General features: G+C 43.1%; 1 protein-coding gene across 3 annotated transcripts; it reads right to left on the bottom strand.

Annotated features, from left to right (window-relative positions):
• Positions 1–6951: 6951 nt before the first annotated feature.
• Positions 6952–27905, bottom strand: LYAR (Ly1 antibody reactive). Of its 3 annotated transcripts, none has more exons than XM_037829391.1 (9): positions 27763–27905; positions 22186–22360; positions 20384–20498; positions 15887–15994; positions 15693–15776; positions 12202–12610; positions 11782–11868; positions 7850–7935; positions 6952–7274 (listed from the first exon to the last, which is right to left on the bottom strand). In XM_037829391.1, exons 2-9 carry the CDS (start codon positions 22305–22307, stop codon positions 7140–7142), a joined length of 1146 nt encoding a protein of 381 aa, XP_037685319.1. In that variant the 5' UTR covers positions 22308–22360; positions 27763–27905; the 3' UTR covers positions 6952–7139. The 3 variants fall into 3 exon arrangements, with proteins under 3 accessions (XP_037685319.1, XP_037685320.1, XP_037685321.1); XM_037829392.1 differs by lacking the exon at positions 27763–27905 and adding an exon at positions 27280–27688; XM_037829393.1 differs by lacking the exon at positions 7850–7935.
• Positions 27906–27934: the final 29 nt, after the last annotated feature.

Below are 27934 nucleotides of genomic sequence, written 5' to 3'. Positions count from 1 at the left end.
GTCCCCGGGTCTTATACTGGGGTACTGGGAAGATGCTCTGCTGCCTGGTCTGGTGAGCTGTGAGGTGAGTGTGGGCGTGGAGCTGCCATTCCTCCTGGGAAGGCAGCTCTGAGATGCAAGCCAAGCCAAGCCAAGCCAGCCTGGTAGCATTGTTTTAACTCCAGAACCAGCTGCCTCGGGTCCAGACCTGGTTCCTGCATTACTGGCTGCCTTACCTTGGGCAAGTTGCTTACCCTCTGTTGCAGGCATTTCCTCACTTGTAAGATGGGGTTAACGACAGTACCTATCTCATAAGATTAGGTAAGAATTAAAAATAGCAGTACATGTACAGTGCTTAGAACAATGCCCGACCCATGAAAAGCTCTTAATAAATGTTAGCTGTTGTTACTATCCATTGCTCAGACTTCATAGATTTCTGAGTAAAAAAAAAAAGGAAATTTTTTTAACTAATGCTAATTTCAGTGGTTTTATTTCTTTGAGATATATGTATTTTAATTAGAGATGTTGTGGGTTTATAGAACAATCATGCATAAAATACAGGATTTCCATATTCCACTCTGTTATTAACACTTTGCATTGGTATGGTATATTTTTTGCAATTGCTGAAAGCACATTTTTATAATTGTACTATAAACTATAGTCCAAGGTTTAACTTAGGGTGGATATATATATTTGGAGTGGTTTTTTGTTCTGGCAGCTATCAGATCAGACCAGTACAGACCTCTCCTTGTGCCATGTAGCTGGTCCCCAGCTGACCTGTGAACGCTTCCTGGAAGGAAGACTTTATCTTTCCCTTGTTTTGTAAGCGCCATGACATTGGGCATGTGGCACAGGCTTGGTTAATACCACCTTTTAAAATTGTATCATCTTTGTTTTTTATAGCCAAATTCATTTGGAGCTGAAGCTTGGGGATTCCTCCTTTTCATAATGAACCTGTGTTTGGTTCCTGACATTTTGAACATCTGTAGAGGGGCCCGCTGGAAGCTAAAGGGGGAAGGGTAGCCATTCTGGGGAATACCCAGAAACTGAGACAAGTCAGACCTCTCCATGATGACCTCTGCAGGTGACCAGAAGTATGTTCAATTTGATGGTGAAACTGAGACTCAGAAAGGTGGTGTAATGATCCCCAAATCACAAGAATCAGGATTTGAACTCAAGCAACAGTATAGAAATGCAACCAGGAGTATGCAAATTGGGAACTAGCATAAATGCCAGTAAAAATCTGCACATCCTTCCTTAAGGGATTCAACACGTTGCTCATCTAGATGTAGTGAAAATCACAAAAGTAAATCCATAAGCATATTTTGAACAGAGCCCATAAGGGATCCTACCCCCTCATCTCAGGAAAACCGACTACCTGGTGCTACCAGGTTGGCACTGGGGGGCGAATCCCTCCAGGCGGAGGGTCAGGTGGACTCAGTAACCTCCCCTTGGGCATCACCCCCACTACAACTGGCCTTTCAGTTAAAAAACAAAGCAAGAGGAAGAAAACACCAGCCTTTCCAGATTGGCAGTGGAGAGCAGAGCACCAGGCTGGGAGAGAAAGGACAGCCAGACACTGCGTTACAGCATCCGGGCTCTGCTGAAGCTGGGAGGGCACCGGCTAGCCAGTTAAAGCCCCAAGATACATTGGCTGTTGCTGCTACCGCCCTTGGGAACCACTGCATCTCTTTGCAGACCTGTGGCTCACAAGCTCAGAAGAGCAGAGCACTAGGCACTTTTGTGGGATGTCATGAAATATGGATCAATTAAATGAAAAATAACCAAGTGCTGTAAAAGTCTGTTAACTGTGACAGACCCTAAACTAGAATCGTGTCATTGCAAGTACCAAAAGGCTCAAGAATTTTATGTGGGGACACCTTAACATTGAGAATATTCTTTTCCTGCAATCTGGGGGAGACTGATTTCTCAATTTTAGATGTATAATGCCTCTCTGTTCAAGTACAAAATCAGTCTGAGAGGGGCTATCCTATAACATGACTGTTTGTATCCTGATTCAAACTTGATGCCAAATCCTAAAAGCAATGCTCTTAGGAGCGATGGTGTAACTCCAGCAGAATGGACTCTTTACCTACCTTTGATCTACAATAGGGAAATCTAATATATAGACTACCAGGGGCCTCCTAAAAGAAGCTGGATCTGAGGTCAGGGGAAGGCAGAGTGGCAGAGGTAGTATTTCAGCAGCTCACAATACCTGCTCTGTGGACAAACAAGGCCTGACCTGAGCAACATCTGACCTTTAAACTCTGACAAACATATGTTTGTACTCGGCAATTACAATTTAAACTACCAAAGGGGCGGTTTAATCACTTGTATCAAAGGGAATAAATTAAAGCTTCCCTGGACCCTGTAACAAAAAAAGCTAAGCTAAACTAGCATTAGCACTCAAAAGAAAACAAAGTAACTTCTATTTTCACTTGTACCTACCATTTTTTTTTCTCCAAGTCCTCACTGTTTTGTAACCAAGACAGACAACTGGAAGTAAGGTCTAACCCCAAATTACAGAAGCTGAAAAATCTAATGAGTGAGCTGAGAAAGATCTTGAATTTCTTTACATGGTAAAGGACAGTTGGTAGAGTATCTAAGCAGATGGCATTCTCCAAGCTGCAGTAAACTGCTATTCTGTGTTATTTTTAACATCACTCAAGACTGCAATCTGCTGGGAAAACTTGGAGATGCTATTTTCCACAGTTTTATCTTCTAGTGATAACCCCCAGTGATTATACTTGGCAGCACTGAGTAACAGCTATTTTGAGGAGCTAGACGCAGAGATGGAAACTTGAGAAACAGTAAATTTCATGCATTTTTGGGCAAAATAAACTCATATCCTTCAAACAGCAGGTGGCAGTGTAAGTTGGTAGAAGCACTTTGGAGAACAGTTTAGCAGTCTCCGTTAAAGCTGAAATGTACCCTATGTTGTGGCAGTTCCACTCCCAGGCACATGCTCAGCAGAAATGAGAATGTATTAGCACCAGGAGACAGAAGATGTCAATTGCATTAGAAATCCAGCCGTCCCAAAAACAACCCCAACGTTGAACAGTACAGTAACTAACTACTACACAGTAATAAAGACTAAACTCCTACTCCATAGCAACATCGAAGAAACTCACGTAATGTTGAGTCCAAGAAACCAGACACAAAGGGTACAGGCCGTAAAATTCCATTCCATAAAGATCAAAACCTGGCACAACTAGTCCCTGCTGGTAGAAGGAAGGATTGGGGTACATGTGCGGGGCCAACACGTCTCTTTCACAGGTGTGTGCACTTGTTGAGAATTCATTGAGCTGTCCTGGTTTTATACTTTTCTTTGTGTATGTGATGCTTCCATAAAAGGCCGACATAAAGAAATTAATGCACATAGGTTTGTCCAATTTAGGACTGTGTCCTGAAAATCAGTAACCCATGACCTGCAATCCTGAGTGTTACACTTCAATACTGAAGTCAATTTTGCCATTTAAAGACATTTCCATCCTGCAGGGTTTGCCACACCATTGGCCACACAAACTCTCCCGGGCTGCAGGCCTGTCTGATGGAGAGCTGCGTGCAGGAAAGGCAGTGTCTGCAGGACAGCTTCTTCCTGGGGCATTCACATGTACATGCCTCCAACCACCAAGAGTAGACAATGCACGTTCTCTGCCCACTTCATATACTCTAAGGAAATAGTTCTGGACACCTATGATGTGCTTGGCACGTCTGTGGGTACTACTTTTACTCTGTCAACCCAAGGAAGTCAGTATTATAGTCAAAAACAAAACAAACCAAAAAAACCTGACACACAGAGAGGCTAAATATTTTGCCTAAACAGGGCCCTTGGCTAGTAAGATTCAATCTCAAGTCCACTTCTGGCACATGGGGCCCATTTTGTACCTATTACCTCCCACTGCTTCTCATATGGATGGGAAGGGGTTTCTGGGGGAGGGAGGGGAGAGGGAGGGAAGTAGGTGAAGTGGCAGACGGAAGAGAGATGGCCTAATACATCAAGTAGGTAATAAATATTTACTACTTATCTTTGAAGAATAAATCCAACAGGCCTTGAAGAACCTAGCGCCCTCCGCTGGACCCTGGGCAGAACTCATCATTTCCTGTCTGGACCCACGTTATAACCAGCACGCCCCAAGGGCACTTTACTGTTTGCTTCAATGTCTGTCTTCGCCTCCATCAAGACAGCGCTGGAATCCCAAGCACCCGGCACCCTGGATTTATCTGGTTGCTTCTTATGACTGAGGAGCATTTCCAGGACCAGAGAGTACAGGGCAGAACTGCAGGTCCCAAGCATGCTGGAGAACACAGGCCCAAAAATCAATGTGTACAAGACAACTTCCCAACAGAATCTTTTTTAAAAATGTGAAATCCCACCGCACAGGTATGATCCGTAATTCCTCCTCTGAAATTAAAATGAGCAAGCTTTCTCACATGTACCAATTCTCTGGCTAAAATCTAGCCTGCTGGAAGAACAAGGATTTTCTACACAAAAAAAGAACCTCTTGCCCACAGGTAATTTAGGATTCAATATACGGCTACACTTTCTGTACCTGGTGAATGAGAAATGTAATACGCTTTCTTTGGCTCATTAAGTAGAAAATCAGAAGGCCTATTTCAGCCATTTCTTGAAAGCTTAATTGGAAGAATGAATAAAAGCTAATATATTCTGAGATCCAGTAATCTCAAAGTACTGTTAAATATATACGCTATACCTTTTTTCTTATCTTAGGTGAGTATGATATTTGATCTCCGATTTCTTTCCACAAGGAAAGGAGTTACAATCTTAAGCATACTACTGTGTCATGGCTCTGTCTCCAGGTAAAACACAATATACAATTTATGCCGGACTCCAGGTTCATCACTGAGATGAAGAAGAATAACACCAGGTCAGAGGATCAGTTTTCAATGGTAGCCTAAAGAAAAGAACTAAGATATACTATATAAATAGCTTTCACTAATGGAGATGAATTGGATAAAACAACTGATCTCTTAAACCTCTTATTCAACGGCAAAAGTACTATCTAAAGACAGCAATCTATTCTAAAGACTGCTGTTTTTCAATCCCTAGAAATCTATTTTGCAAAAGTTAATTGTTTTAATGGGACCTGGTCAGCTCAAGTTTTAACTCTGACTTGCCAAATAAGATGGTTAGAAGGACAATGGGAGAGCATTTCAAAGGTATTCATGAAAACCTGCAAAGCCCTAAGATTGCTGACTATTAATCTTATCTTTTATTGGCTTATTCTCCTAACCATCCTGTGAAGGGGAGAGGCAGGAATGGGGTCCCTGAGAAGCCTCCCTCTCCTCAAATGGGGCCATTATACCTGGCCATGGTAACAGACCACCTGTACTTGACTGAAGTAAAGTTAACAGTGAGATTCTGCCGCCTTTAAAGCTTTCTCCACATAGATCCCCCTCTGCCATGGTTGGTTCACCTTTTGACTGCTCCCGCGTCATCCACATCTGGCTGTCAGCCTGACAGAGAAGAGGGCAGGCCTGGCCTCACTCAGTTCCCTGAGCCTCAGTTTCCTTGTGGGAATGTAAATCACCTAGTGCTGCCTTACACAGCTTCATCTTTTGGAGTTCTAGGTATTGAAGTCCCAGAGGAGGCCAAGACAGAACCCATCTTCCCCCAATCCTGCTTATAAAGCAGTATAACAGGAAATGGCCAATGCATACAGTTGGCAAGTGCTCAGGATGCCAGAAAATAAGGTGTCAAAATGCATCCCTAGCAAATTTGGGGAAGAACTTCCAGATATGTGCACAGGACAGTGTAAAGACAGGCAGTACATCTTGCTCTCAACTTAGACAAAGTGCCTTCCCAGTCCAGCAGCAGCCATGCCTGGCTTCTGGGCTTGTCTCCTGCACTGGACCCAGCAGTCATATCTGGGTTCTGGACTTGTCTCCTATACCCAACGCAGAAGTCACACCTGGTTTGGGGTTTGTCCCTAATTAGGTAATTGTCTGGGTCAAATTTCACTCTCCATTTCCTACTTTTCCTTTTTCTTTCCAGAATGTCTAAAGCCTCTCGTAACTCAAAAATTGTTCCTGATAATAACAATATTGACAGCAACGAATGAACAAGAATCTACGGGTTTGGGGCACAGTGCTGTGTGCCTCACTTGAAGAGTTCATTCATCCACAACCCAAGAGGGGCCATAGCTGTCCCCATTGTCCCAATGGGAAAAGTGAAGTTCACAGACGTTGACTGTTCAGGGACAAAGCCAGGATCTAAGTCCAGGTCTGATTCTGCAGCCTGTGTCCTTAATCACTGCAATGCTCTGCCACTCCACCCCACCACCTCACGGTGGCATGCCCTCACGGCTGAGCACGGCATGCTGCTCGGGCCAGCGCCTCCTAGGGCTGGCCTGGGAGCTTGGAGGCTTTGTCCCCCTCCTCCTAAGACTACAAAATCCTCTTAATTGTTGTTCCATGGCCCATTTTTGCTTTCACCTGTGGGGTGAGATATTAACAAATAAAGAGTCAGTTAACACTGGCTGAAGGGGTAATCCTTATTGGAAGCACCGGCTTTGAAGGGACGTGTGGGCAAAACCTACCTAATCAAAATGAGGGGGTAGGCAGCTCTTCTCCCCCACAATAAATTTGGATTTAGGTTACCCATTTCTGGAGCATGTCAGTCCAATGGCAGCATGGGAGCAGTGTTAGGCAATAATGTCCATTCTCAAATGAGCTATTTCCCTCTACCGGCTGCTTCTGCTCAGACCACACTCTGAAATCTACCCACTGCCAAATTTGTCTTTTGAAAATGGACTGGGCAAGAGTGAGCCTGGGCCAGATCCACTCCAGGGAACCCACTCCAGGAGCCTACCTTGCTGAGGGTAAGGACTGTCACACACAAAAGAGTGTTGTCATGATTGGTCCTGAAGGAAATGCTGTACCTCAGCCAGGCAGTTTTTTTTCCCCAGATAAAAGTATTTTTTAAAGTACAATAATCTTTACCACTACAAATTTAGAATTTTGGACAAGAATATATTTTATTTTTTCATAACAGCGCTACAAAAAATATATTTTCTCCTTAACTTAAAAATACAGCTCTGGAAAGCAAATTTGTGTTGCTATAATTCATGACATGTTTTAAAAACAGTAGTGACAGGAATAAGTCAATGACAGAATGGATTACTAGACTATAAAAATGTTCACTTCAAAAGCTTGACTTTGTCCTTTAATAATTTAAAGGTGGGGTTTTTGCTGATTTTCTTATTAAAGATGGCCAGAAGTTCCTCTTCAGATTTGTGATGTTCATTCGTCACCGTGTAATACTGAGCTAAAACCTTCATAAAGAAAAACAAACATCAAGTGGGTGTATTTGTCTTGGAAAGTTACTGGTAAAAATGTTCTTTCTTTAATCCAGAAGTAGACCAATGGCAAAAACTGAAAGAAACCCATGTTGGCACACAGGTGTGCACAGCTGCCGAGAGTTCATCCAGCTGAACACGCTGAGCCCGTCTGACATATGTCACACTCGGATAAAAGTGACAAACAAAAAGAAAAAGAAGCCATTGCTCAGGAACAAGCGAAAGGTAGCCAAACATCTAGAACAATCAGACTTAATTAAAAAATGACATAAATGAAAGCCTCTCTTCAAGCAAAATCTCATAAATAAGTCCAAATGTAGGAACTGCCCTGGCTGAAGAAGTGGTATGGGATTTTGCCCCATCCTTTCCCACAAGTCCCGAGGGGCTCCCTGGAATAGGTATGTCACTGAGACAGACACACACACACACACACACATGTGCATGCACACATATTTCTAGTATTTTAAATTTAAAAAAAACTGTACATTTTAAAATAAGGAACCAATTTCACCCAGCGATTACATTATACTTGGATTTGTTCACACACATACCTTTTTCCTTAGCTTTTTGACTGCTATTTCATTGTCTGGGGCCTGTTTCAGAACTGCTCTAATAGTTCCCTTCCAGTTAAATTTACCTATAACATAAAAAATAGCATGTAAGACATCTTGTCCTGTTGTATTACCAGAGGGTGAAGAAACGATTTCTGCTATGTCTATTTGCTGCCCTGGAAATAAACCAACCCCTCAGACACGCAGGAGGCCCTCGGGGCCTTGTGGCGGTTACTTGCTCTGTCCAACCACAGGCCCCAGAAGCAATAATTCCCCTTCTCAGAGGAAGCAGGTTACATAAATACCCTGTTGCCATCACCACTACAGATGCCTATAAAAAGATAAGAGCTTTATCTGATGAACTCGAGAAAGATGTACAAAGCATCCACTAAGATCATGGGACTGTCTAAGCATAGTGAGCAAGACAAAGATGAGCAAAGCTACTTAAACTTGAGTAAGAGGAAAACCACAAATAATTATTATGCAGTGGAATTAAAAAACAAAACAAAACAAAACACAACCTCTTACAAGAGGATTTCCACTTCCAGGAAGATGGAGTAGATGTACTTTTCTCTAGTCCTTCCTCTAAGCACAACTAAAAACCCTGGGTACCATATGAAAAACAAACTTAAACTCTGAAAGGGAGAGAAAAGAAGGCTGAGTGGCTGGGGACCTTGGAAGAAGAATGACAAGCTGCTCTAGGAAGCTAGTATTACCCTGACACCAAAACTAGACAAAGACAGTACAAAAAAAGAACACCACAAGAGCAATATCTCTCATGAATATAGCCATTAAAGTCCTTAACCGAATATTAGCAAATCGAATTCCAGGGATGAAAGGCTGGTTCAATATTTAAAAAATCAAACAGCGTAACCCACCATTACTAATAACTGAAGAAAAAAAAATGATACAATCTTATCAATGGATGCTAAAAACACATTTGAAAAAATTCAACATACCTTCACAACAAAATATCTAAGAAAAATAAGAATACAGGGGAACTTCTCCAACATGATAAAGAGCAGCTACAAAAAAACCGACAGATAACATTAAAAAAGGGAAAGACTTAATGCTTTCCTGCTAGGACCAGGTACAAAAGCAAAGACATCACTCTCACCACTCTTATTCAACCCAGTGCAATAAGGCAAGGAAAGGATTTAGAAGGCATACATAGCGAAAGGAAGAAATAAAACTGTCCCTATGTGCAGATGGCATGAATGCCTACATAGAAAATCCCAAGGTATCTACCAAAAAAACAAAAACAACACAAAACAAAACAAAAAAAAAACCTATCTCCTAGAAGTAATGTTAGGTTCAGCAAGGTTGCAGAATGCAAGATAAACAAACAAAAATCCATTATTTCAATACACTAGCGATGAGCATGTGGACCCTGAAGTTATAAATAGAATACCATTTACAACTGCTCAAAAGACATGAAATAGGTGTAAATCTAATAAAACACATACAGCCTTGTTATCCTGGAAACACGCAATGTCAATGAAAAAAATCAGTGTTCTAAATAATCAAAGAAACGTGTTCATGAACTGGAAGACTCAACATAGTAGGGATGTCAAATCTCCCCAAATTGACCTATGGATTTAACACAATTCCTATCAAAATCCCCGCAAGATTTTTTGTAGATATAGACAAGTCTATTCTAAAATTTATGTAGAAAAGTAGGGGAACTAGAATACCTAAAACCATACTGAAAAGTAATAAACAGGAGGAATCAGTCTGTGATTCACGACTTATTATATAGCTACAGTAATCAAGACTGTGTGGTTTTGGCAGATGGACAGACATTTCTATGTAGATCAAGGAAACAGAATAGAGAATTCAGAAACAGACCCACACAAATATGCCCAACTGATTTGTGACAAAGGTGCAAAAGCAATTCAATGGAGGCAAGATAGCCTGTTTAACAAATGGTGCTGGAACAACTGGACATCCATAGGCAGAAAAAATGAACCACTACCTAAGTCCCACACCTGAAATCAAAATGGATCCTGGACTTGAATGTAAAATTATAAAATTTTAAGAAAAACAACTTGGAAAAAAAAATCTGCAGAATCTAGAGCTAGGCAAAGAATTCTTAGACTTGATTACCATGGCATGAGCCAAAAGAGAGAGACTCATAAATTAGACCCCATCAAAATTAGTTTGCTCTATGAAAGACCATGTTAAGGGGATGAAAAGCAAGCTAGAGACTGGGAGAAAATTCCCACAAACCACATATCCCAACAAAGGACTAATATTTAGATTATGTAAAGAACTCTCAACATTCAACAGTAAAAAACCCAAACAATCCAGTTAGAAAAGAGGAAAAAGAAATGAACATGCATTTTCATCAAAGAGATACACAGAGGGCAAATAAACACATGAAAAGATGTTCAGAATCATTAGCCATTAGGGAAATGCAAATTAAAACCTCAGAGAGCTATCACCTCACACCTATCAGAATGGCTAAAATAACAAATTGTGACAACCCCGAGTGCTGGTAAGACGTGGAGACACTGGATCCCTCAGTGCTAGCAAGAATACAACCATCCTGGAAAACAGTTTGTTTCTTAAAAAACTAACCACCCAACTACTGTACTCTTGGACATTTTCCCAGAAAAAAATGAACTCTTGTGTTCACACAAAAACCTGTACACAAATGTTTATAGCAGCTTCATTCATAACAACCAGAAACTGGAAAACTCAGATGCCCCCAATGGCAGAATGGTGCAACAAACTGTGGTCCGGCCATACCGTGGAATGCTACTCAGCAATAAAAAGGAACAAAATACTGATGCCTGCCACAACCTGGATGAATCTCCAGAGCACTACGCTGAGAGAAAAGAGCCAGTCGTAAAAGGCTTCATTTATATAATATTCTTGAAATAAGGAAATTACAGAGACAGAGAACAGATCAGTGGTTGCCAGGGGTTAAGGCCGGGGTGGGGGTGGCTCTAAAAGGACAACATCCTTGTGGTGATGGAATGTCCTGGTTGTGACAACATACTGCTGACGGGCAAGGCAGCCTTAGGGGAAGCAGGGAGAAGGGGATCTGTTTGTTCTTACAACTGCATGTGTATCTACAATTTTCTCAAATAAAAATTTCAATTAAAAAAATAAACTTCATATATACAAAGTGAAGTGGTGGTTGTTTCTTTTTTTTTGGGGGGGGGGGTCAGGGGTTGGTGGGGGTTGTAGTTCAGACTTAGCGCTCAAGCCAACCCAACACCATTAAGAAAACCTCTGGTCCCCATCTGACTCCGTGGGTACTTGACCGGCAGGACCCAGGAGGGCAGAGGGTGAGAGCTTCCTGCTTCCCCGGAGAGCATGCTTCAGGCCTGAGGGAGCAGGAGAGGCCTGGGAGGAGGCAGCATTTGAGAGGAACCCCGAAGGCCAGGGACTGGATTCTGATAAGGAGACAGCTTGGCTGAGGGAGGGAGGGGGGCCACGGAGTTCCTCCAACCAAAGAGACACCAGGGGCAGACACAGAGATGGGGAGCATGCATGGTCAGGTCTGGCTGGACCTTAGGGTACCTACGGGAGGGCAATGCAAGAGGGGCAGGTGAGGGAGGTGGGGAAGGGGGAGAGGGAGCAGGGTTGTGGACAGCCGTATGGGTTTATTCTAAATCCCAAAGATAGTATATATTTTCCAATCCAGACAGCTTCCCCTTTTTTCTTAAAGAGAGGAAAACAGAGAGAGAGAAGGTGAGAAAGAGGCGGAGACACTGGGAGAAGGACCCATAGGCCCTGTTCTCATTCATTACTCTGGAGACTCACCCAGAGAACTTACTTTGTTTTCAAATCCTTACACATGCTCCCTCTGAGGAAGGCCCTACTGAAAGTCCCTGGTTCCCCTCCTCCTTCCCCAGGGGGACCTCTCTTGGCCCCTTCCCCACTCTTAGGAGGGCAGTGCTTTTAAGATGACAACACGATACCTTTCACGGGAGCTTCATGGTCTTCCGTTTCTCCATCTTCAGAATGTCCTGGGAACTTCATCTTTTTCTTTTTAGAATCTACTTCAACTAAGTAGTTAGAAAGATAAAAAAAAGTACATACATCTAGTTGCATTTATGACAGTAGCTTTCATTTACTGAGTGCCTTATACGCACTGGAAGCACTAACCCCCAGCTTGCTTATTCTCTAAGCGATCCAGCCCCGTGGGTTTTACCACCTTCATTTAGAGAATAAATGGGAAGTGGGGAGACGGAGTCACTTGCCCTGGTCAGCCTGATCCCAAAGCGCACCCTCTTTCCATTACTGGGTTCCAAATGCATGGTTTAACTGGTTTTATATGCCCCTAATGTGCAGTTTAAAAACGTTTTTAACAAGCCACAGAGCATGAGCCAGCCACGTACCTTCAGAGTGCTTCCGCTTTCTTCTCCCGGCACCCGGCTCTGTCTCTTCCTCGTCGGGGTCTTCCTCGCTCACCCCCTTGCGCCTCTTCTTGCTTTTCTTCTTTGCTGAGCCGTTGGCCTCGAGGGTCTCCTCACCTTCAGCCTCAAGCTCAGCCTCCTGCCCCTTTTTGTGCTTTTTAGGCTTTTGACTTCTTGCGTTTTCTTGCTGGTTTGCTAATTTTAGTTCTTTCTTTTCTTTTTTTCTCTTCTTCTGCCGCTCCTCCTTCCTTTCCCTCTTATTCTTCTTCACCTCTGCCTGCTCTTCGGTGGTTTCATCGGTTTTGGAGGCTGGGGCCGTGGCAGCCAGCTCTGCACGCGGGTCGGCCACCGGCTTGAGTGGCTGTTTATCTTGCTCCCTACCGACTGGCTCCTTCATATTAAGCAAAACCAAGAAACACATGAGTACTCATTTCAGACACAGATGTTCACATCATTGCTTGCATCTACTTATGAATAAACTATTCAAGAAAAATGGTTTTATTACTTACCATTTTATAACTGTGCTCCCCATCCCCAACAGCTAAAATGTAGCAGTAAATGTACAAAATGGAACAAGCTCCCCCCAACTCACAGCCCCTGCAATTTCCTTTCTACTGGGAAAGCGACAAATCCTTACATCACTCAGGCCACACGTTTAATTTCAACTCACTGTTTGCCTTTCTTTTATGAAAGAAGAGCTCTTAGGTTTGTTAGAAGCCACTGGATTTATATGACATGTCTGCAGACCTGGATTCAAGTTACACCTCTGTTAATTACTAGCCAGGTGACTTAGGGCAAGTTATTTATCCGCTTTGAATATTTCCTCATCTGTAAAGTGAAAGGTAATACTTACCTGATCCAGTTGGTATAAGAATAAGACGAGCAAAGGTATAGCACATGCTCAGCACAGCAGATGCTCAATAAACCAGCCCAACCTACCTGAGGGGTCTGTAAACTCCAACACCCCAGACAAAGGTGATGTTACCCCCATCATAATTTAGATTAGATGGTCACCCTTAAAGAAGCGGTCAGGGACCCCCCTGTAGAAGAGTGTGAAAGAAGGGCAAAGAAGAAACCACAAAGAGCTAAGTAACTACATGCATTGGAACAAGACAAACTTCCCATTTGCTGCACTACTTTATAAAATCAGCATGGAGATCCTAATGAAGAAAATGACCTCAGCAGAGCCCAGTCCCACTCCCTGCTGTAAACCCAGACTCTGCCCCAGCTCCTTCTCCAGAGAGAACATGGAGCAATTTATTTAATTGCTCTACAAGCCCTAATGGGTCCTCTGGAGGGGAAGGGGGAGGGCCCATGGCCACAGCTCCAGGGCTGCTTCAGTCCTTCCTACACATTTGGGAGACTGTAGGTACCAAGCAGGGAATTATTTTCCTCAAAACTGTCCAAATAAAGAAGGACTGGCTTCCACTGAAGGCCTTTATGATAGAATAAGAACTATGACAGCCATGCCTCACTCAGATCTTAATGCTCAACTTGTGGCTGGAAAAGTAGCATTTAGAAAATGGATTACCTAGTTTTCTCTGTAGTGGCTGGAGAAGCCAAGTTGTTCAGGCACATGGGGGGAAGAAGGCAGAAGATGAGTTCAGAAATACACTCGGGGGAGAAGGGGACAAAGAAAGCTCATATTTGTCCCACAATTGTGTTTGTATCTTTATGTAAGATATTAATATACGCACTGAGTGCCTCAGACCTTGGTCTCCCTTCCACCCAGTTAAGACCAAGTCTCCAGCTGGGGCCTTCCCTCCACATCCAAATCCACACTCAGGCCTCTGGAAGGGAGGGAGGGAGTGGGGGAGACACACACTCCCCGACCAGCAGCCACGCAATAATTCGTCCCCACCTTCTTTCAGCTGGTCTCAGGCTCTCCCCAGAGACGCCTTCACCGACCCACTCTCTCCTGGAGAGGAACCTCCTTTACTCTCCGGCCCCTTCTCCAGCCTTCTGTTTCTTCATAGCCCCATCACACCCTCACATTACAGCACACCCCCAGATGTTCACATGTGGTTGTTGGTCTCCCTGGCAGGACGCAGCTCCACAAGGGCAGGACTCTGTCCTGTGAGTGTGTCCCCAGTGACGTGTACAAAGGAGGACAATTATTACAGCTGGGAAGGAGACAAAAGCCTCCAACCTAAGCCTGGCGCAGCCACAGGACGGGACGTCCTTGCGGTGAGAACGAGCGAGGCCACGGAGCCTTTCACTCTTCACAGAACTGGGACAGGGACGTGAAGAAGGTCACTGGGCAAAGGCAAAGCTATAGCTCTCAGAGTTTACCATGAGCTGTTTTCACTGATTATTTCATTTAATCTTTATTATGTACACAGCTGAAAAGGGATACCAGAAAAATCTTGCTTTAATCCTGCAGTTGAACTAAGAAGACTTTCAAATCTTCAATTATTAATTAAAAGGATGGAAATAACCCTTAAAAATAGGTGCCACATATGTGCCAATTAAAAGACTCATTGCAAGGTTTCCAAATTTAGTATATTCTAAAAGAGACACAACTGGATATATTGCCAAGATAAAGTTCCATTCTGATCCCAATCTGCTGCCAAAACAATTCTATGTAAAGTAAATTGACTTCCACCAATTAAAGTAGAATAAAAGGCCAGTCTGACCGCACTGCTTTTTAAAAACTACTAATGATATAAGTCTTCAAATAGGAACAAAGTGCAATTGAACTAATGGGAAAGTTTCAATGTAACCAACAATGTGGCTAAAATTATCAAATTTTGTATGTATTTTTCACATTTGGAGTTTCTCTCATTCTCAAACCACCTTGGCTGACAGGCAGCTGAGTCCATCACTCAAATGAAATTATCCCTCCATCAGAAGGAAAGGAGAATGACGTTTATCAAATGTCCACCGTATGAGCTGGGCACTGGGATGGAAGGTTTTCTACAATACTTACTATATCACATAAGGGGCTTTCCGGGACGCCCTCACCCCGTTTTATTTTCCTTCATAACACTATCACCACCTCTAATGTTTTATTTATTTGTTCAGGGCCTGGTATAGATCAGGCACTTGGTAAAAACTGAATAAATGAATGTTCTTATTTTTTTTTTTTTTTTTAAGATAAAGAAACTGAGGCTCAGAGAGGCTAAATAACGTGCCCAAGGTCAAACATTTGGCAAATGGCCCAGGAGGGGCTCAAACCAGGTTTGGAGGAAATCCGAGGCTACTGCTCTTCCCAGTACATCCCGCTGCCTGATTTCCAAACCGATCACTACGTGATAGCAGGCACCCTTACAGACATTGGAATTAAATACCTTTCTCTGCACAATAAGGAAATCTTCTCTGCAGTGCATTCAGTCTATTCCTTCCCATAAATGAAGGCACAAAGAGGCTTTCTGAAAAAGAAGGCTATCTTGACCTCCAAAAATAAGACATTCCCATTTCATTATTGCTGATCATTTTTGCCATGCTATACATCTAAATTAGATCTGACTTACACTGCTGGAAGCTTCAGAAAAGATATTCCACACCTGGTCCAGAATAGGTTCATTATGAACTTTTAAACTGTTCTTCATCCAATTCTGTAAGGAATGACAACAAAACAGCCACTTACACATTCTGATGGATAAGCACGCTCAGTCCCGGACCAGGACCATGACTCCTCCATCTGGGAATTACATCAAATACATACCTGAAATTTTACCCTTTTCCTTGGAACATTGTCATAGCCACTAATTTGTTCCAAAAGTTCCCTCACTTTGGGGCTGACATTGGGTCTTTTGATTAATTCACTAATTTTCTACAAAAAAAGAAACAAGAGAAAGTAAACACAATAAATAACAGATACAGGAGTTCCATGAAAGCCAAGCTGAAGTGTCCTTGCCTTGGACAGAAGGTGCACATTTCAAGCCCAGATTTTATAATCATGTTTAAAATTATAGAGATTAACAATAAGACAAACGTCTCCCAGCATGGCTGTAAGTAGAAATAGTGAAATCAAAATAGGATGAAAGAGTTAATAAATAGTTCCAGATTATAAAAATAATAACATCAAAAAACCCTAGTATTTATGTAGCACTTATTCCTTGCCACTGTTCAACGGGCTTTACCTATATTAGCTCATTCAATTTTTACCACTTATGCAGTAAGTACTAAGATCAGCCCCATTTTACAGATAAGAAAACTGAAGCATAGAGAAGCTAAATGATTTGTCTGTAATCACTCAGCAATTAAGTGGCAGGGTGGAGATCTGAACTCAGACAGCCTGGCTGCAGAGTCTTTGCTCTTAATCACTAGGCTGTATCAACATGCAAAGGCTAGAGAACAAATGAAGCTGAAGTGTCAGTTAGCCTGGTGCACAGTTACCCCAAATTTACTCAGGCAACTTAAAGTATCAAACCCATTTGCAACCCATTTCCCTCTGTTACTCTCTTTAGAGACTCCTGGAGCCTTGGCAGGGAAATACTTACTCCTTGCCATCCCTGAGTTCACTGTGTCCAGGCTGTGCTAAGACCTGTCCATCTGTAATCTCACTTACTCTCTAGAGATGAGAAAACTGAGCAGAAACCCTCCCAGGCCTCGTGCAGGTCAACAGCAGGGGCCAGGTCTGCTGGATAACAGTGCCCTGGGTACAGCCACTCAGCTCCACGCGAACCTCTCCCAAGGGAGGCCCTCGTCACAGGTTCAAGTTCATTCTGTTCTTCTTAACAGTCCTGGGCTTGGGACAATTCCCTTTCAAAATTTTTTTTATTGAGGAAAACGTTAAACACATACAAAAGTATGTGTGGTTTTGTATAACCATCACCCAGCTTCAACAATTATCAACTGATGGCCAATCTTGTTTTATCTATACCCTTACCCAAGACCAATTCCCCTGATTATATCCAAGATATCTGTCATTTCCTCTCTAAATCTATCAGGACATCTATGTAAAAAACAGTCTCTGTTTCATTTCAATACAACCACAGCATCATCATACCGAAAAAAAGTAGCAATTCCCAGCAACATTCACATTTTCCTGATGATCTCAGATATACTACATTAATCAGGATCCAAATAAAAGTCCCTGCATTAGGATTTATTATTGGTCTCTCCTTTTAATCCTTCAGTTTCTTTTTTTTCTGTTGTCCAGATCGTTCATTCCAGAGTTTCCCACAGGCTACTGAGAAACTCCTGGCATCCCTTGTGTCCCCTGTAGGGTGTAGACAGATCTAGAGGCTCAGATTCAGTTTCTTTATTTTGGACAAGCTACTCCATAGATTGTGTTGTCAGGCACATAATCATGAGAGATTGAAAAATGAAGCATTTTAATTCTAGTATTCATTCTCTATTAGCTGAAATATATTTCTATCAACATAAATTTGCACTCTTCAGCTATTCAGTTGTCCTGAAGTATAGCTTGTATAGTATAGGAAGTATAAATACTTGACTCTCATTTACTGGTTTTCATGTTAATGATTTGGTTACCTGGTGCTCTCATAAGTAACCAATAAGTGATTTTCTTTATTTATCTTTAACCCTGCAGTAGTCTTGAGCAACAAAGATGACTGTGAAAGTCCTAAGAATTCCTATTACTCCTCTCCCTGTTTGGAGAGAAGTGGAGTCAACAAAGAGCGCCAGGAAAAATGAAGGAAAATCCTTTGAGACTTAAAGCGGCTACATACTCTCTGGAGCCTGGGAAGAAGTACCAAGGCTTGCTCTCTTCTAGAATAATGTGCTAAACTAAGGGGAGTGGAAGACATCCATGGCTGGGTGGAGTGAGCTCTGGTACTAGGCCATTTAACTGTATCTCAGAGGACATGGCTGAGTCTAACCCTCAAGCATGGATTGCCCTAAACCAGATCCAAGACTGTCCACCTCCACAGGCCCCAGAAAAGGAGGGAAAGCAACCCCAAGCAACAATGCAAACTTCTAAATAACAAACATAGCATGCAGAACATAGATAAAGAGGCAAAGCCAAAAGAAAATGGGATGTAATAGCAAAGCCCCTATGAGTGCTTCATGCAGTTAAATGATTAAGAATATAAATATAATAAAACAAAAGTGATTCAAACCATTAGGCAAAAATGAATAAGGTAGTGACCAAGAAATAAATTGAGGACCAAGCCAACACTACTAACATCTAATAAGTCATCCTAAATAGCAAAAATAGAGGCAGAGATGGAAATCAAACTAAGGAGCTGGAGAAATGCTTATGGAAATCACAATGAAGGCAGAGGAGAAAAGTAATTATTCAAATTAGAGAGGACAGTAGACAGGATGGACAGTCAAAGATCAAAGAGGGGCCAGCAGAAGGACAAAGTTGCTAAACAAATACAATGCAGGAAAATTTCCCTGGATTAGGAAATAATTGTAACTGAATTGCTAAATAAACAAAACAGAAAAAATTGATACAGAATTCTAAGGCAAGGATAAAGAAAAGCTTCTTCAGGCATCCAGGCAAAAAAACAAAAAACAAAAACCAAGAAACCATGATAAAAATGAACAAGAGAAACACCAGACTGGCTTAGCACTCTCAGAGCCATGTGCAGGGTCAGAAGACATCAGTGCACTGGTGACAAAGTTTGGAGGGAAAACACCGTGGCCCAGTGATTGTGTCCTTCTCCCCGCCCATCTATCCACCATCCACACCTGAGCATAGAGATGTCTGGAAAGATGCGCAACAAACATTAACATCAGTCTTTGCCTGCTGGTTGGCTTTGGATTGTGTGTTGCTTTCTTACATTTTTTCGGTATTGCCTGAGTGTTTTTTTTTTTTAAATAAACTAATGTCTGCTTATTTTTTAATCAAAATGATAAAGTTATTGAACTTAACAGAAAAAAAAGAGAGAGAAGCAGCAGAGCAGAGTGTCAGGGATAAAGTGGGGAGGCTGGGAGGAGCCAGCTCTGAACATGGGAACAGAGCAGATGGGGTGGAGGGTTTCCAGAATTGTGGGGGAGAAGTCAGATCAAAGAAGCAAGCAACTCTCAAGACTAAAAAAAAAAAAAAAAAAACAGGTCACTTTGTGAAAGAAGGGAGGGTCCCTCCAAGGGATAATATTCTGGGCCTGCTACCATATTCATGACTTCAAAACAACCTGTCTACTAATAAAATGGCAATTGGGAGCAGTGATCCCCCCGACAGGGTTCCATAATTCTAGTTTTTAAAATGAGAAGTTTAAGGGACTTAAGGAAAAGAACAAAACCCTCAAATTACTCTCCATCAGCAGGACACCAGGGAAGGCCCAGTTTACTCTCCCAGTGGAACACGTTTACTCTTGTCCATTTGTTAACCATGTCAACTAGGGAGGGGGGGGAATCAGACACAGAATCAACCAGTGGACGAGGACAAAACCAGAAGTAAAGCTCTTGATTTTTAAAATGGTGACACAGCTGCTGGAGCCTGACACTCCAGAATGGGTTGGCAAGCTTTTTCTGTAAAGGGGCAGAGAGTAAATATCTTAGGCTGTGCAGACCATGCAGTTTATTAAAACTACTCAACTCTGACCTTGCGGCACTAAAGCAGCCAAAACGTAAGTGAATGGGCACAGCTGCATTCCAATAAAACCTTATTTACAAAGAGGCAACGAGCCAGATTTGGCCCATGGGTTGTAGTTTGCCGACCCTTCTTTAGAGGATTTCATTCAAGCTCTGATAACAATAGAGACAGAATTCATACGTGCAGACACCTCAACCTCAGGAGTCTAGGAATGTCAACTGGTACTTGGGTGGATTAAAATGCAATGCCCAAGTGTGGCTGATGGCTACCACCTGAAATATCTTAGTTAAGATGAAAGATTTCACTGGCTTCTCAACTGCACTTGGCAGACTCTATTTTCGCTGATTTTGATAACTGAAAGAGACATGACAGATTAAGGTGGTTTGAGTTTTAAAAGTTTCATTACCACTAGAAGCAGATATTAGAAAGCGTCCATTTAGTTTCTTTCCAAGGGAAAGCCAGCAAGAATTCTAAAGTACTTCTGCAAGAAATCTGTGAAACACATGGACTAAAGGCAAAATAAAATGCATAGAATCAACAGAACAATAAAGAACTCTTTTTCGAGAAGTTTTGGCTGCTCAATCTCAGTCTACCCTGATATAGGATGTTTCCAGATCTTATCTGCCCAGGTGACCGATTTATTCTTAGTCTATGAGGCTTTAAAGAAAGAAGCTGTCAGAGGAAGCTACTCAACGGATTAGGCAGACTAACCTGGATCCACGCCTGCTGTTTAATATCACCTTTGTGGGTTTTACCTTCGTAACCCCGGCCACCATATTTCTGATCTTCGCTTATGCATTTCACATGGTTTTTGTAGTCATTGCCCCTTTAAAGTGATAAAAAGTTAGGCCATTAGATTGACACCCAGATTGGAGGCTCTGGGTAAAGCAAGTCCTCCCCTTTGACCCTCTGCAGTCCCCACTGTTTTATTCCACGACTGTCCACGAATAGCCACCCCCCCCCGCCTATTACACAAGCCTTATAACCTAATCAGACCACACACTCCCTTCCTCTACGCTGTTCAATGGAGCCCACTTCTAAACTTGTCACCCATCATTTTCTTTTCTATCAAGGCGAAATCCACATAATGTAAAATTAACTATTTTAAAGTGACTGATTCAGTGGCATTCAGTACATTCCCAGTGTTGTGTGACCACCCTCTATGAAGTTCTAAAACATTTCCATCACCCCAAAAGGAGACCCATTCCCTTCTGCCTTCAGCCCCTACAGCCACCAATCTGTGTTCTGTCTCTACGGACTGGCCTGTTCCAGATTATTTCATACAAATAGAATCATACAATATGTGACCTTTATCTCTGGCTTCTTTTATATACCAATATCTTAAACCAAATTAACACAAATCATTTTTTTTAGTCGTAAGTGACTATATACTGAATAAGAAAATAAGTCTGTGCAACAGGTTAGCTTTATCTTAAATTATGAAAATCTGACTTCTTGGTAACAGTAGGCGATTAATAATCAGATGTAGAATAAATTTAAAACCTGATATAATATGACAGTATCAGGTCACTACATAGTTCTGGATCTCAGAGTACTGGAAAAGAAGACTTGATTTTATTTCATACAATCTTTGTAAAACTCTATGAGGTTCATCAGGGAAATGTTGAGGGTTGTAGGGGCAATGTCCCCCTAATTAGAAACAACAACCCCATTTTCTCCTGTTTTATATATCTGACTTCCTTCTAGGATTAGGTATGAACAAATTGTTTATCAGTTTCCAAAAAAATTGCAAATTCGCTTCTCTAGAATGAAACTCAAATGGATGCCCACAAATACCATCCACAAACCACACAGGACATTGGGCAGACGTAGCCATGAGCCAGCTTCTCGCCTGAACCCTCGGAAGCTGCTTGGGAATCAACATAAAACTGCAGAGATCAGTCATCTGCAAGTAACCCGCCCTAAGGGTGGTATGTGAGCATCTCAGGATGGGTCCTGCCCCTCACCCAACTCCCCACCTTCACTGAGATGTCATTCACCCCCCACACCTCAGTGGAAGTGTCTCCTTCCAGCATGCTGCTGGGGCCTGGAGCGGCAGCTTCACTGCCACTGCCACCACGATGATCTAGGGACAGCCTGGGCTCCACTGCCACCAGACACGTCCCTCCATGAGAATACGGTGATTTTCTGGTTTGTGAGCACATCACTTGGAGGGTGGCCTAGCCACACTGGCCTAGCCCCTACTCCCCACAGCCCCGTGCTGGGCGTGGGCACTCCGGCAATGGGGCAGAGCGTGTGTGCCCAACTGAGCAAATGCCCTACTGCCGCCACGCTTCCCCTTCCCTTATGCTTCTCTTGAACATGCCCTAAAAAAGCAAACAGATTTTTAATGCACCTTTTCAGGAATCACACCAATTTTAATTAATGGATCCTACAAGATTTCAAAAAAAATCTTTCCTCAAATTTGCCACTAGTTTTTTAAACTTGGGGCAGGGCTTCCCAAACTAGTCTGGACACTTACTATGCATCTGCATAAATCATGAGGAACTTACCAGAAATCTTTACCACAGTCAATGCAAGACAGGCATTCACAATTTCTGCAAATAGCCACATGCTTTTCCACTTGTACTTTCTTCACTGATTCACCACATGCATTGCAAGTAAAAAATACCATTTTTAGTTAAATGATTTAATAGTCTCTCTTCACAACCGGTTTTGAATCTTGTCCTAAAAAAAGAAAAATGACAATTATCATTGTAAACTGAAACTTCTATTCACAAAGTGATTCTTACAGCCAAGTTTTCAATCATAACTCGATATGAAAATAGCTACAAATAAACAGAATCAAAATTGATTAGCAATCTACATAAACCTCTACCACCTCTGTAAGTAAAGCTATCGTCAACAATGATAATGATGGCTAATATTTATTGAGTGCTCACCATGTGCTGGGATCCTTTAGAAATCCTATGAGAGAACGACTGTTCACAATTGACATGAGGTTAACTGAGGCACAGAGAGACTAAGTAACTTGCCCACGGTCACCAAGTAGCAGAACCAAGATTTAAATGTGGAAGGCAGCTCTAAAGATGAGAGCTTTCGGGTTGTGTAAGTGAATTACCTTACTTTCTCTAATAACCTTAAGACAGATACGTATAACTTAATAGAAGGCCTTGCAATTAAGGTGTGCACTGCAAAGTATTCCAGGTCGTCAAATAAAATAAGAGGAGCAGGGTAAGAAATGAGGGAGGTTTAAAAAGTGAAGAGGTCTATCTAGAAACAGTTTCTACAGAAGTAAAGACATTCACGTAGGCATTACTATGTATCCATAGCTGTTAATATATGAGGCCATGCCTCTTGGCCTGGGTAAGCTAGGAGTAGGTGAGGGGCCTCCTTCTTACGACTTCTCCAGTTAGCCAGAAAGAAAAGGAAGCAGCTCCCGGTTTCCCACCTTTTGAGTGTTGAATGATGGGAGGGAAGGACAAATCCAGGGATGCCAGAGTTCCGAGCACGCCCCATCATGAAAACTCACCTGCACATATACATAACCACCATTTCAGAATTTCACAGAAATGCTATTTTTTTTTGCACAACAAAACATATAGTCATCTAAAAGCATTACAAGAGTCATAGGAACTTTCTATGGTTATATACTTTTTTAGTCACTGGATTCTAAGGGAGTATTGCATTATAAGTAAATTTGACAGCAAAAATATTGACAACTACTATTTAACTGCATTAACTGTCTTCCTCATTATAAAAATAAAGGTAAGGATCAAGTAAACAGATGCAATTTGCTGGGGAAAGATTTCATCCCAGGTTCCTTTGGCACAAATGAGCCACTCTTGGTTCCCAGAGGATACTCATGCAGGAAATCACCACCTCTCCTCTGCTAACATGTTCCGCATGACTGCTGCTGAGGTCACAGGTAAGTCGGGATCAGGGAGCTCACGCCCACTCAGCCTGGGATGGAAAGGTACACCCTGGCCTGACCATCGCCTGGCAAGGATGCTGTCAGATCACAGCCCACCTCTCAGGCCACATGCATAATGCAGGCCCTGGCCCCGATCCCCTCCTCATCTCGCCATTAGGGTAGGTTAGAAGGAGAGGCAAACGGTCAGCTACAGCCCAGCACTGAATGCAGAGCAAAGCAAACACAGCTTGCCTGGGATGTGCCGCAACAACCACCAGGGTCTCATCTTGTTATTGCAAAGATATGTAAATATTTAGTCACAGACTCCTCCTCGGGAGCTGGGGTGGCGTTTACCAGGCCCCAGCTCCCTCTCTGCTCATCATTCTGTACAGGCCGAGGGATGGTCAACAAAGGTGAGTTAAAGATAACAAGAGCAGTCGTTCCACCTCACAATGGAGAACAAAGGCTGGAACAAGTGCCATCATCATGTCATCAAATAGTCTGTAGGTGCCCTTTGTGTAAGATTAAGAATAAATCATCAATTAGTCACCAAGTTGCCATCATTAGCACAAGGTAGAAGTAGCTGCAATAAGCCAATTTATCTGCTGAAAATTTTAAAAGTACTTTCAGGATAATATTCAACAATGAAAACACCCCCTCAAACTTAGATCCGGCTTAGAGCTCTCTAACCTTTGTTGTTGAAGATTATTCTGTTTCTTGATCTAGCAGGAGAAGCAGGGAAGTGGGTTTCACAAGCCCCAAGGTCAGACTGGGTGATTCCCTGCTGAAAAGTCCATCATGAAGATGAGGAATTAAAGACCTGGGAAAGACAGCTGCAAACAAAGTGTCAACCGAAGGAAGCCAGTGATGTTGACAGAGATGCTTGGGATACCTGAGCAAAACATGCCAGCCCCTTGGGACCTGGCCACACAGCACAAACATCAGCTCGGGAAGGGACTGGAACCTGGTCACACAGCCATTGGAAAATGGCTTTTTGTTTGGAATCTGGTCACACAGCCATTGGAAAATGGCTTTTCCAACTGTTTGATTTGGTCTTTTATGACATATGTTCACATTTAAAAATGTGACAGTTTTAAGTTGGAGCTCAGTCTCTCAGTACCTGCTTTTGGATTTTGAGGGTAATCGCTGCATTTTTACACTTGACATGATACAGGGACAGCCATCTGCCTGCCTGCCTAATGAGATAAGGTCTCTAAAGAGCTTACTGTTCCCTGTCAGAGCACAAGGACACCCCACACCTGACCTACTCCCCAGAAAGACCTTCCATTTATGCGTAAACATGAGTGTGTGTGTGTGTGTGTGTGTGTGTAGGGGGTGTGTGCAAGGAACAGCAAGCTCACCAACTGCCTTCAAAAGCACCTTAACTACACAGGAAACAGGGTGCCCCAGTCCTAGTGCAGGCTTAATAATAAAAGTATAAATGCTATAAACTTGAAAAAATCATTTGAAGGTTCAGTCCTTTTAACTGAAGATAATAGCAAACCTAAAATTAAAAACTAAAAATATCATTCAAATTTCAGAAGACTAAATAAATGTGAAATATTTAAATAATTAAACTTCCAAATGATGTTTTTGGTAAGCTGGTAGCATTCATACTTTTGAAGTTATTAGAGCTTAAAACTGCATTATGACCCTTGAGACACCCTGTATTCCCAGGCTCAGTCACTATATTTCAACTTTAGCCCTAAGTGCAAAAAGACAGCATTTCTAATGGACCTAAACGAGAGTCCCATCCCCTTTCCCTGGTGCTCCCCCCACTCTAAGTGCCATACGCACCAATCCCAGTAAAGCCAGAGAACCCTGTGTGCCCTCCCTTCTAGAAAGGTGGACATGTTACAAGAGAATGACTGGCAGAGAACACTTCTTGGACCAGTTGGCAGCCAACACGGTTCTCGTCCCAGGTAAGACCCTGTAAAACGCAATTCAGTAATTACTCACTGAGTGCTGTGTGCACCTCAGCTGCTCTGCTGGGCACCAGGCATCCTGACACACTCGAATGCCCACACTCAGATTAGACCAGGTCCTCCATGCATCCTTCTGCTGTCTGTCTGTCTGTTTGATTTACTGAGCTCCCACCACCGAGAAAAAGACAAGGAGGGGCTGAATGACAGGAGACGTGCTCAACAGCTCTCTAGTGTTTCACATTTACAACCACAACTGCACCCCCCCACCTGCAGGACAGGTATGATCACACAACTACCGCCCATGAGAAAAAACTGAGGCTTGGAAAAGTTAAGTCACCTGAAGTCACAGAAAGTAACAGAGGTGGTTTGTAAGGCCAGGAGGCAACCCCAAGCTTCTGCCCATTTTTTTTTTTTAAAGAGAAGTTTACAGAAAAATCATGCATAAAATACAGTTTCTATATACCATCCTATTACTAACACCTTGCATTAGTGTGGTACATTTGTTAAAATTCATGAAAGAGCCTTTCTATAACTGTATTATTAGCTACCGTCCATCCTTAACAATAGGGTTCACTGTCCGTATTGTACTGCTTCACTATCTTGACTTGTCATGTCCTTGGCCACATGCTTGGCCATTACACAGCCTTCAGTTGCTCATCCAAAAAAAAAATCAAGGACTCCGGAAGACAAACTTCCATTAAAAAACATTAGGACCCTAAATCTTAATTCTAAGGCCAACCGCACTGGGCAAGGAGACCATCAGTGTCACAGGTGAGGACACAAGGTGTTGGGGCTGGGATCTATTAATTTGCACATCAATGCTATTGCATCCAGTCACCTCTCAAACCCATGCTCCTTTAAATACGACCCTTGATCCACCTATTCAACTTCAAAAATTCACTCCAGAGGCAGTCTTATTCCTGTCTCCTCTAGTTCCCCACTCCACAGGTACCTACCAGCCTGTTCCCTGTTAATATGACATGGGGTTTGATTCTGGTGAATGGGATTTGGAATGATTTTTTTAACCTTTCCCCTATATTTCTGTATTGCTTATTGTTTTAACGGATACAATTTTTGTTAAAAAATATATATATATATATTATTCTTAAAACAGTAACACACACACACAGACCCAGACCCAATCACCACCCCTAAACAGCCCACCTCTCTCAACATGACACCTGGCCTGTCAGCCGAGCACACTCCCCAGTCACTGCCACCTCTGATCTACGAGTTCTCCCATCTGTGAAACAAAGGGTCAGGGCAACTAGACCAGCCCCAAGCCCCTTCCAGGAGTAGAATTCCAAGACACCAAGGGTATGGGATGCACGGGAAGGTCAGACAAGTTCACATGGTTGCCATCCTGCCTAAGTCCTTGCATGTGTGGGTGAGGAGGGTGGCAATGTGCATTCACGCAGGACTTCTCCCTTGCTCCTTGCAAAGCCCCTAGGAGGTAGGTACACTTATCTCCACATAACAGATGGGCAAACAGAGGTGCAGAGAAATTAAACCATGCATCTCCACTTCCAAGTTCCAGTGCCCTCCCCCCATCACATCACCAGCATTGTTTTAAACAGCATCCCTTCATGAAATATTACACTATTACATCTTACTGACATGTTATTCATAACCATTTGGGGAAGTCTACCACCTGTAGGGCACTGTGATACACACGGGGAAAGCAGGCTTGCAAGGACACACCCTGTCTCATTTCTCAGGGGTGGGCGCTGCAGAAAAAAAAATGCCTGACTCTATGTGCCAATCACGGTCACAAGTGGTTAACATGTCTGTGCTCCTTTATTCCTCACCACGGTCCTGTGAGTTAGGTTCTACAGCATTCCCTTGTGGCAGATGAGGAAGGATAAGTAACTTGCATCAGGTCACACACAGTGCTTCTGGTGCTAAGCTCGTGCTCTCAACCACGATGCCCTGAGGCCTCCTCCTTGGGGTCCCGAAATCCCAAGACTCAGAAGAGCACGGCCCCCAACATGCAGCAAGCCCTGCTCCAGCGAGGTCCAGCGGTCCTGGGTTGCCCAGGACTGAGAAGGTTCCCGGGAGACAGGACTTTCAGTTCTAAAACCGGAACGAATGGGTCTCCTTAGGTCCAGGACTCCTTCCACTTCTCCCCAGCCCGAATAAGATGTGAATGGATTTTCCCCTCCTTCTTGGTGTGGAAGTCGAAGGAGGGGCGCTAATGGTGGGAATGCAGCCTTCGCCCTCACTGCTCGTCCCTTCCTCACTCACTGCGCCGCTACTTCCTCCGTTGGGCCTGCGGGCCACCGCCCCCTCACCTCTCAGCCAGCGCCCGCCAACGCTTTCAACCGGCCGCGGGGAACACGTGGAGTCGCCGCCGCCGCCGCCGCCGCCGCCGCCGCCGCGCGCGGCCGCCACCTCCCTCCAGGGTTTCCCCGCGTAGAATATACGACCAAACCGACCCGCGCGCCTGCGCACTGTGGCCACAAT

Source organism: Choloepus didactylus, chromosome 3, assembly GCF_015220235.1.
Source record: "Choloepus didactylus isolate mChoDid1 chromosome 3, mChoDid1.pri, whole genome shotgun sequence".
NCBI lineage: Eukaryota > Metazoa > Chordata > Mammalia > Pilosa > Megalonychidae > Choloepus > Choloepus didactylus.
Note: the sequence above shows the minus strand (reverse complement) of the source record. Positions and strands in the feature narration are given on the sequence as shown.